Source organism: Desarmillaria tabescens, assembly GCF_030435595.1.
Source record: "Desarmillaria tabescens strain CCBAS 213 chromosome Unknown EV420scaffold_88, whole genome shotgun sequence".
In the NCBI taxonomy this organism is placed as follows: Eukaryota; Fungi; Basidiomycota; class Agaricomycetes; order Agaricales; family Physalacriaceae; genus Desarmillaria; species Desarmillaria tabescens.
Genome location: NW_026848387.1, coordinates 136,074 through 145,799, shown reverse-complemented (window position 1 = coordinate 145,799; position 9,726 = coordinate 136,074). Strand labels below are relative to the sequence as shown.

Genomic DNA, 9,726 nt, shown 5'->3' with positions numbered 1-9,726 from the left:
ACCCTGCGCAGGAGTACCAACCAGGAGATAAAGTCTGGCTGGACTCAACCAACCTTCACCTCCCCCAACCGGCAAAAAAGCTAAACAACAAATGCGTCGGCCCCTTTGAAGTAGTTTCCAAAAAGGGGCCTTCCGCATACGAACTAAAGCTGCCACCAGGATAGAAGATCCATAACAAGTTCAATGAACGATACCTAACTCTGTACATCCCCCTGGAGTTTTCCAACCAGGAAAAACCTCTGCCACCCAAGCCGGAACTCGTGGAAGGCAAAGAAGAATATGAAGTAGAAGAACTACTTCAGGACCACGACTGCATCATCAGTCGAGGACACAGCCGGAGGACCATAACAGAATATTTGGTCAAATGGAAGGGATACCCAGTGGAGGAAGCTACCTGGGTTAAGAGGAGCAATCTCGCCCATGCCAAAGAACTCATCACACAATACAAGAACAAGGAAGACCATGTAGAGGATCACAATTTACGACACTTGGGGAAAGAAGGGGGATGTATAACAATATCATCTCCTGGCCCTTCAACCGAGAGCTCAACAATCTTTCCAGTCAAGAATCATACCGATCCATTATCCTCTAACGAGCAGGGCTTTTATTCATCGGACACAGATGAAGACGTCTTCGAAGACGAGCATTCTGAGTCTCCTCTAACGACTCAGACTGACCCCAGCTTCTCTCAAGAAGAATGGGGCATGTCTGCTTGGGAACAAACCAAGGACTACGAATGGGATATGGAATCTACTAACTCCCTTGACTCAGGGAGTGAGTACGTCTAAAGAACTGTCAGGACGACAGTCTTAGTCGGGGGGTATTATTACAGTTTTACCTCTATTTTCCTTATCTTATCTTATCCTTATCTCTCGGAACCCTGGACCTGCCTATCTTATCTCCTGGACCCATGATATTCTGCCGGCACACTCCTTACCCGTATACCCGGTTGCCGTCACCCCAGTTCACCACTGCCACCCCCAGGTGACCAATGACCCACATGCGCCGTCATGCTTCTCTTGATGGCATCATGCTTCTTAGTAGTTGGACAAGAGTCGACCGCCAGTCAAGGGTGGTCTATGGGATGCAGCCCATTCAGACGGAGTCCCACACAGATGCAGGTGATATGTGCTCTTTACTCTCATTCATCAGGAGTACACTTCTTTTAGTGTCCTCCCTCCTCATTTGTTGAAAGACACACTTCTCGCTGCATGTGCCCTTATAGACACTATTCTTAGTACGAGTCTAACATGTATTTAAGCTAGCCTACACTGTGGCCTTAGACTCCAGCTTCAGCTAAGGTTATATACTCCTAACTCTTACAAGCTCCTTGCTTTTGCTATAAGTGACACCTAACTTCTTGCAATCTACCAACGCCTCTCTAACACTGAATCACCGAACGCGAGTGACAGGATAGAGACCAGCTTTGGAGAAGGTTCGAGTTAGTGCTTAACAATCTGTCTGCTCCCAGATCCCAGGCCATAATCCTCACAAGGAGACAAAGCCTCCATCATATCCATTGGGTAGGAACCCTCCCTCTGGTATGAGAAAAGATTCAAACTCTGAGAAAGGTCTTATCCCATCGAACTTGGTGCTAGCCAAGGTCCAGAGCTGCCAACAGATGGCACAGTTGCAGTAGGGGTATGGGTGGATGTTTGTCTGATTGAGCTCCTCTGGGATGCAGTTCAGGAGGATGATAGGATCCAGAAAGGGTTGGTCTCTGGCAAACCAGTCAAGAATCCTGGCTCTCCTGAGGGTATCACCTGGAAAGATAACCCACTGTACATTGTTGCTTGGAGAGTTGGCATGGGTGTAATACTCTGAGAGCTCCTCACTATTGGTGTTGGGGTACTTGGTTGTGATGATATTATTGGGTCTGTCAATGGTCAATGTCTCAGAGATGTGAGCAAAGTGAGGCTCTGCAAAGTTTCTGAGGTTGGCAATGGTAATAAAGTTCCAGAGGAGAACTTTGGATTCAGGTCAGGGAGAGAGCCAGACAAACTCAGACTCATGGAGGGAATTATTGTCCCACTCCAGAGGGGATCCTACAATTCTGCAGGTTCCATCAGGAGTGTACAAGGCAAGGGAGGTTGGGACTATATGCCAGGCAGGGTCTGAGGATTCATCTCCTCAATGTCCTCCTGTGTCACCCTCACCAACTACTGTTCATATGTCTCCTCCCAGTCCTCATTCCTAGGTAAGGAGGAATGGGTCTTCAACCATTTTGAAGGTGATTCTTCCTCCCCTGTGCTCTATCTGTCACCCTCCACTTATAGCTGTGATTCCTTCTAGTTTGTTCATCAATGACTTGGTTAAATACATTGATGTAGTACCTTCAGATTCCTCTATGATAGAGCTGCTCTCCATCTGAGTTGACTCCTAGTATGGTGGCCAATAGCTCTGTGGAAGTGACTGATGGCTCCCTGGAGCTGTCATTGTTGTTCCAGGTAGTGGCATCCCAGGATCCTTCGGTGTTGGTCCAGTACTCAACTGTGAACCAGGGGTCTCCATCATCTGAAGGGATGCCAAGTCATCCGAGGTCTTCTTCCTGAAGGGAAGGCTTGCCTTCACGGTCGAGCTGATCCTCGATCTGAGACTGGAGCAGGATGGGAGTGGTCTTCACTGTCAGGTATGGGAGTTTGAATCCCTGTTCTTCTGCTGAGTCATGGTGGGCCAGGCCCAAAGCTGCTCACTTGAGATGTTCCTGTGGAGAAGCCATCGAGTCCATCTACTATCCCTCTTCCAGGGGTTGGTACTCTTTGTGTTGGTGAGGTTGGGTGTAATGAACAGCAACTGCTCCTACTAAAAGGATAAAGGAGCCAAATGTACTGAGAAAGATTGCAGCATTTCTTTCTTCAAGGCTAAGTGGCATAAAGTTCATCATACAACAACAAGTGTTTATGAGGCTCTGGATAATGCAGTTACCATCATAAAACAATGGTAGAATGACAGTAAGGGCAAGTGGGTACAAGCTTTGGCTAATTGTTAATGCACTAACTCAAAACTATACAAAGTGTGAGTCCTATGTGTCACTCACGTTCAGTGATTCACAGTGAGGACAGCATTGCAAGTTCTCGTAGATGGTGGCGAGAGACAATTGAGTCATAAACCAGGGAGTTCAGTAAGAGTTGGGAGTATATAACCTTAGCCAAAGCTGGGGCTTAAGGCCACAGCATAGGCTAGCTTAAATAGGGCTGCACACTGTAACTATATAATACGGTTATCAGAAACCATGATATGGTATATGGACCAAAGCTGAACAGGTCTGCACAGGTTGCTGTATGGAACGGTATATGGGTTTTCTGTTACTGTCACGGGACCACAAATACGGCCATCAACTGGCATAATACAGGATTTGAAATCATGCTATTTGGCATGAGAATATTGTTATCAGTGCTTGCTGACATGTTTCCTTCATTCTTCTCTTGCTATTGCTTTTGCAGCCCTGATGCAGCAAGCATTCTGCTCAGGGTGGCAACCGGACACTTTCCTCTTCCAGATCAATACCTGTCTAGTTTGGTTTGAGAGTATGGGCCATCTCAAGAGGTGAAAACAAGTCAAAGTCTGTCCCATTAGCATGGTGTCTTTGTCCAAAAGTCTGACTGACCTTTTGTAGTACTTCTTTATTGATTCAGACACCTTTGGCAACTTATTTCTTGTGTTACCATTTTGTCTCTAGTCCTAGCTTCAATGCCATACCTGTTGCTCTACTTTCTCAGCTTGGAGTCAGCTCCTGTGCTTGGTATATGAACCATGCTGGCCCACCCTGTCAGACTGAGATAATGGTAATATTTGCTTTTATTTGGGTGTTAATTTTTCCAGCTTGAGGGGCATGGATAGCATATATAAGCTAGTAATGCATGTTCTTTTTTTCACTGCTCCCTGAGATGTCTCATCCTTCTGACCAGTGTGTGCTGGATGCTAGTGGGAATCTTAAACCCACCACAAAGATTGATTTCTACTTTGACAAGGATGATGATGTATCCATGTCTGGACCCAGCTTGGCTGACAAAAGCAATGGTTCATCTATTCTTTTCTTCGTGCTCCTCATTCCATCAGGACTGAAGCCTCTTAACAGCTCGCTCTCATCAATCAAATACTGGAGGATGCATGAAGGAGCTTCTTGATGCTGAAAAGCATGATGAAGATGGATAGCCTACTGCACCTACTAACCCCCGCCATCACTGTAAGAAGGCTAAGAAGAACAGAAAGAAGAACAAGCAGAGTGGTGAGTATTGTTGCTCATACCAGTTATTTCTCTTATATTCATTTTTCCTCAGCAGGAGGTACAAATTCCGATACAGATGATGGTGACTTCTCCATGAACAGTGAGTCAGAGGATACGACTGAGGCAGATAGGGGATGAGGGTGGTTCAGCACCTCAAGCAAGCAAGCAAACTGGGCCTGCTAAGCAAAAGCACAGGGTAGGTTACCTTTCCTTGTTTGGTGGATTTTGTATTCTGATTCATGAAAATAGGTGGTGATATGCTGTCTACATGTTCACACCTAGATTTTGCGATTTTATAACAATACTGTTGCAGGTCTATCCTATACTAATTGTATATCAAGAGCTATAGTTGAGACTTTGGACTGATAGTCAAGTTAGTGTGCTACTAGTTGAGTCAGGACTTAGAAATGATATCACTAGTGGGTCAACCCTACCAGCCAACCGGACTAGTGCCTCTAAAGCTAGTATGACTTAGTAAAATATGGTCACTAGTCACTGCTGTGGTGCATCGGTAATTTAGGGGGGTCAAATACTGTGAAGGATTTGGTGCTGGATTTAGAGAGTAAATCCTGGGCACTAAAACCGGCACTAAAACACAATAAGTTTTGGATTGGTATTTGATGTCAGTTTTGGCACCGGATTTGTATGTTAAATAGGAATACAAAAACACATGGTATTTTGATGCAGATTTAGTCATGCAGATTTGTGCAGGAAAAACATACGGATTTGAGTCAGGGATTTGGGTCCTAAATCCAGCAGGGTAAATCCGCCCCCAAAAACGAGCAGTATTTCAAATGGTAATTTTAGAACAAAGCCGGATGTAAATACCGAACCAAAAATGGGCGCAAATACAAAAGGTATTTGTTCCAGGATTTGGAGCCCAAATCTTGGTGATCCGCCAGCCTTGCTAGTGAGAATTTGGGTTCCAAATCCTGGAACAAGTACCTTTTGTATTTGCGCCCATTTTTGGTTCGGTATTTACATCCGGCTTTGTTCTAAAATTACCATTTGAAATACTGCTCATTTTTGGGGGCGGATTTACCCTGCTGGATTTAGGACCCAAATCCCTGACTCAAATCCGTATGTTTTTCCTGCACAAATCTGCATGACTAAATCTGCATCAAAATACCATGTGTTTTTGTATTCCTATTTAACATACAAATCCGGTGCCAAAACTGACATCAAATACCAATCCAAAACTTACTGTGTTTTAGTGCCGGTTTTGGTGCCCAGGATTTACTCTCTAAATCCAGCACCAAATCCTTCACAGTATTTGACCCCCCTAAATTACCGATGCACCGCAGCAGTGAGTAGGGAGTACAGCTGCTAGTGCCTAAACAAGAAGTAAGAACCTACAACAGATCTCGACTATTCAGTTGCTAGTGGACTGATCTGGGCATGAATGCCTAAGTCAGGATGACTAGTCACATGAGCACTTTAGAAAGGACTTAGAAATGAATGAGTAAAGGTATAACCCTTAGCCCAGATCCAGATAGTGTGATACAGATCCCATACGATCAGTACTAGTATAGCCAGACTGTGCCCCGATCATGATCGAGCAGTTGCTACAGGTATGGCTACCTGACTATTCGTATAGCCATATCACTAGTGGAGCACTGCTGGGCAAAGGGTATGGAAAAGACCAATAGTGGAGACCCTAGGCCTGCTATCTGACAGAAAGAACAGGCTAGGCTGACTATTGCGTGATTGCTCACCATTATTCGTAACTAGCCAAGACATCCTTACCAATATTACCCCTAAGGAATCTATTTGTATTTATTCTGTACCTGTCTCTGTAGTATATAAGTAGTAGAAGGGGCAGCCTCGCATGCCAGGCAAGCCATCCCCATGATTGTGACCTACTAGTCCATATTCTAGTGCCCCAATTAAAGGCTTTTGTGCTTAACCTCGACGAAGTGTCTACTAGTCGCTTAGTCACCTATAGTATTGAACGAATTGAAGTGTCTTAAAGTTACTATTCCGTCTTGGAGTGACTCAGAGTGTTTCGAAGTTAGTTAAAGTATTTTCTCGGAGTTAAAGTATTTGTTCTTAGGCCAAGAGTGCCACTAGTCGAGCCTAGGGTGCTGCTAGTCAAGTGTAGACCGCTTGTGAGACCCAGTATTTGGCTCAGAGTGCCACTAGTTTCGAAGTATCAGAGTTAGACTGAGTGCAGTTGCTCAACCAAAGTCACTATTCATCCAATCGTGTCTTAAACCCCACTAGTGTGAGTATTACATCTTGTGTAGCTCACTAGTACTAAATATACATCTTTAAACAACCTTTTCCTGATTTATTGAAGTCTGCAGAGTGCTTCCATCGTACTTGAAACACCCGAACTCAATATAATTGGTGATTTGTGTAGAGTAGTAGAGGGTTTTGGTGTTGTGGTGTTCATATCCATCCACTAGCCTTTTGTCACTCACCATTACCGAGCACATCAGCAGGGAAACATAACCCGATTTATTATTTCTATGAATCAGTGCCATTAAATTCAGATGGCAAGCCAGGAAATTCTGGTGATAAGCACTTTAAGTGCTACCATGGTAACTGCAAGGTCTTGACAATTATGCAGACAATGAAGGGAAGCCTAAATGGTAATATTGTGACTTGTCTCATTGTTGTGCTATACTCACCCACCTGCAGGGCTTATCGGGCATTTGAAGACATGTTCTGCTCCGATGTATTATATGTTTCTGGCATTGCAAGCCTGTTTGGATGCTACACCCAATGCTGTCATTCTCGAGGATGAGATCAACATTGTGAATGGCTCCAAGACATTAGACCCGCAGGTGGCTGATGTGTATCTTAAACAGATGGAATCTGAGTCCAAGAATATCATTCACACATTCAGAAAGCAATCTGTTGATGCAAAGGTCAGTCCGTCAATATGTGATACTTACAAGCTGGCTAACATGTTTCTAACAGGGTGAATGGGATCAGCAGAAATTTGAAACACTGCTTGCTGAGTGGATCATTGCATGTGACCAGCTATTTGAAGAGGTTGATAGGGAGGAATTCTGTAATCTGCTTTCTTATGCTCATCACCACTCACCTGAGGATCTTCACATTCCCCACCGAGATGCCATTTGATGCCAAATTATGAAAATGGGTGAGGATAGCATTGAAGAAACTCGGAAAATGTTTGAGGTAGCTCTTTCTGCTCCATTGTAGCTATGTATTAATGGTAAATGATATTAGGAGCTTGAAGGAAAAGTTAGTATCTCCCTTGACACCTGGATCTCAAGCAACAACATTGCATTCTTGGCCACTGTTGCTCACTATGTTACAAATGATGGAAAGCATGGTATGTGTCGTTTCTCCCATTGTAAAGCTCACACTCACTAGTAATAGAGGAGCTATTAATTGATTTCCATGAACTAATTGGGAAGCACACTGGAGAGAACATGGCTGATGCTGTGTGGAAAACCCTTACATTGTATGGTCTGCAAGATAAGGTGCACTCATTGTAACTTCTTGATTGATATTGTCTGAGTTCAGTCTAGATCATTGTCATGATGTTGGACAATGCAAGCAACAATGATACACTTGTCCAGGGTATTGAGTCTCACTGCTGCAAAGAAGACATTACATTTGATGTGAAACTGTCCCATCTGTGGTGTATGCCACATATGGTGCACCTTGCTGCTATCAAGGTATGCCAAAATATGTAAGCAATGCCTGCAAGTCATCTTACTATCCTTCTGCATTTCAGCTTTTGAAGACTATTGGAGTTATCAGCAAGAAGTCTGCAAAAAATGCTGCTAGTCAGAGCTCCAATTATCAGGATGCTGCAATGGCACCTGTTGATCACAGCCATGACACTGAGGCTGTTCTTCAAGATGATCCAGATGATGATGGAGACAAGAGCAGAGATACTGACTATTCCACTGGTGACCTTTCCGATGATGTCTTCTATTCTGTTGATAAGGTATGAGCTTCTGCAGTTGTATCATTCAACATCCTTCTGACCCTTTATAGCTTTGCAAGATCATCTGAGCTGTATGTTCCAGCCCTCAATATAAGCAAGCATGGCTTCATGAAGTCAGGATGGCACTTGGGAGCTGGAATGATGGTGTAGATGTGGCAGAACAAATTCTGATGCTTATACTGGATGTGGCCACATGTTGGTCTTCTACCCATCAAATGTTGCATATGTATCTAATGGTTCCTTATTTCAAATGTTGCTCATGAGTTACTAGGTCATGCTTTGGATTTCCAGGACATCATTGATAGTTATGTGTCTTGCATTCATGAATTGCAGGATTTTGAGTTCAGTGATGCTGACTGGTGAGCTATTGAGCTTGTTACTGGGTGGCTGAAGACATTTCATTTGGCAACCACTCAGATGTCAACAACAAAGATCTCTATGCTGTCCACTATGCATGTGATCTTTTGGGGGCTCCAGGATCACCTTAAGGAGGTGCTTCAATCTCTCCCTGATAGTATCTCACCACATCTTCGCAATGGTGTAGTTGCAGCTCATGAAAAGTTGAGTGAATACTATTATAAGTATGATGAGTCTCCTCTGTACACCTGGGCTGCATGTGAGTTATGTGTAATCATTAACAAGTGAGTACAACTCTAACATGCTTGTTTAGTTCTAGATCCACATATTTCTTATGAGGAAATGCATGATGATTACACTGGTGACCATTTGTTGGCCAACTACCTCAAGGATGCCAAGCGTGATCTCTACAATTATTACAACACATTATGCTGGTCAAGTGCCTTCTTCCTAATGATCTCCCACTGTAATTGCCCTCACTGCCATGTTATTCAAGCCTCAAGGCTCTCCACAAAAGGTTGACTTCACATCTAGATACTGGAAGAAGACTGTTGTTGTCGACGAGCTAACAGCATACTTCAACCTGCCTTGAGAGGATTTTAGCTCTTGTAGTCCTGTCAAATTGTGGTTCAACAAGTGCAGTGAGTTTCCAAACCTGTTCCATCTGGTGAGAGATATTCTTTCTATTCCTGGTATGTTGATTTCCTGATCTTACAGCTTTTAAATAATGTATTGATGATACCACCATAGGTTCTGCTGTCACTGTGGAGCATGTTTTCTCTGGGGGTCATGATACTATTTCCCTCAGGCATGCAAGCTTGAAGGCAGAAACTATATGGGTACTAATGCTGATGAAATATCGTCTCTGGCATGAGTGTGCAGCTATTAGTAAGGTGTTAAATGATTAATGTACTCCAGTCTTTTAAGTAAATGCATTTTATTGATAATGTTTATGGACGTATATGGCTGTAAATAGCTGTAAAATGTTTGTACCGACACTGAAAGGCCTACTAATTCTGTTTTATAGTATAGTGTATGGTGACTTCCATCACCGACTTTGGCTATTGTTTTATGGCCATATATCATATACGGTATGGTGTGCAGCCCTAAGCTTAAATACATATTTGCTCTGTCTAATTATAAGTCCTGGCTGCAGTTCTCACATAGAGAAGTGTGACCTTCAATGAGTGAGCATAAAGGGCACATGTCACCT

The 9,726-nt window shown here is 43.6% G+C and overlaps 3 protein-coding genes across 3 annotated transcripts; all 3 read left to right on the top strand.

Moving 5' to 3' along the window:
* Positions 1–3,887: 3,887 nt before the first annotated feature.
* On the top strand, positions 3,888–5,902 carry EV420DRAFT_1486415 (uncharacterized protein; the record flags this gene model as incomplete). Its single annotated transcript, XM_060470386.1, has 8 exons — positions 3,888–3,980; positions 4,156–4,228; positions 4,330–4,424; positions 4,721–4,841; positions 4,916–4,988; positions 5,285–5,308; positions 5,443–5,534; positions 5,826–5,902. 8 exons carry the CDS (start codon positions 3,888–3,890, stop codon positions 5,900–5,902), a joined length of 648 nt encoding a protein of 215 aa, XP_060323211.1.
* Positions 5,903–6,674: 772 nt separating this feature from the next.
* EV420DRAFT_1239200 (uncharacterized protein) lies at positions 6,675–7,258 on the top strand (the record flags this gene model as incomplete). Its single annotated transcript, XM_060466614.1, has 3 exons — positions 6,675–6,822; positions 6,872–7,101; positions 7,154–7,258. Coding segments are annotated over 3 exons (483 nt in total), but the record flags the coding sequence as incomplete, so codon positions are not given.
* Positions 7,259–8,606: 1,348 nt separating this feature from the next.
* On the top strand, positions 8,607–9,105 carry EV420DRAFT_1651060 (uncharacterized protein; the record flags this gene model as incomplete). The annotated part of the gene is made up of 3 exons (XM_060478515.1): positions 8,607–8,772; positions 8,827–8,952; positions 9,017–9,105. 3 exons carry the CDS (start codon positions 8,607–8,609, stop codon positions 9,103–9,105), a joined length of 381 nt encoding a protein of 126 aa, XP_060323209.1.
* Positions 9,106–9,726: the final 621 nt, after the last annotated feature.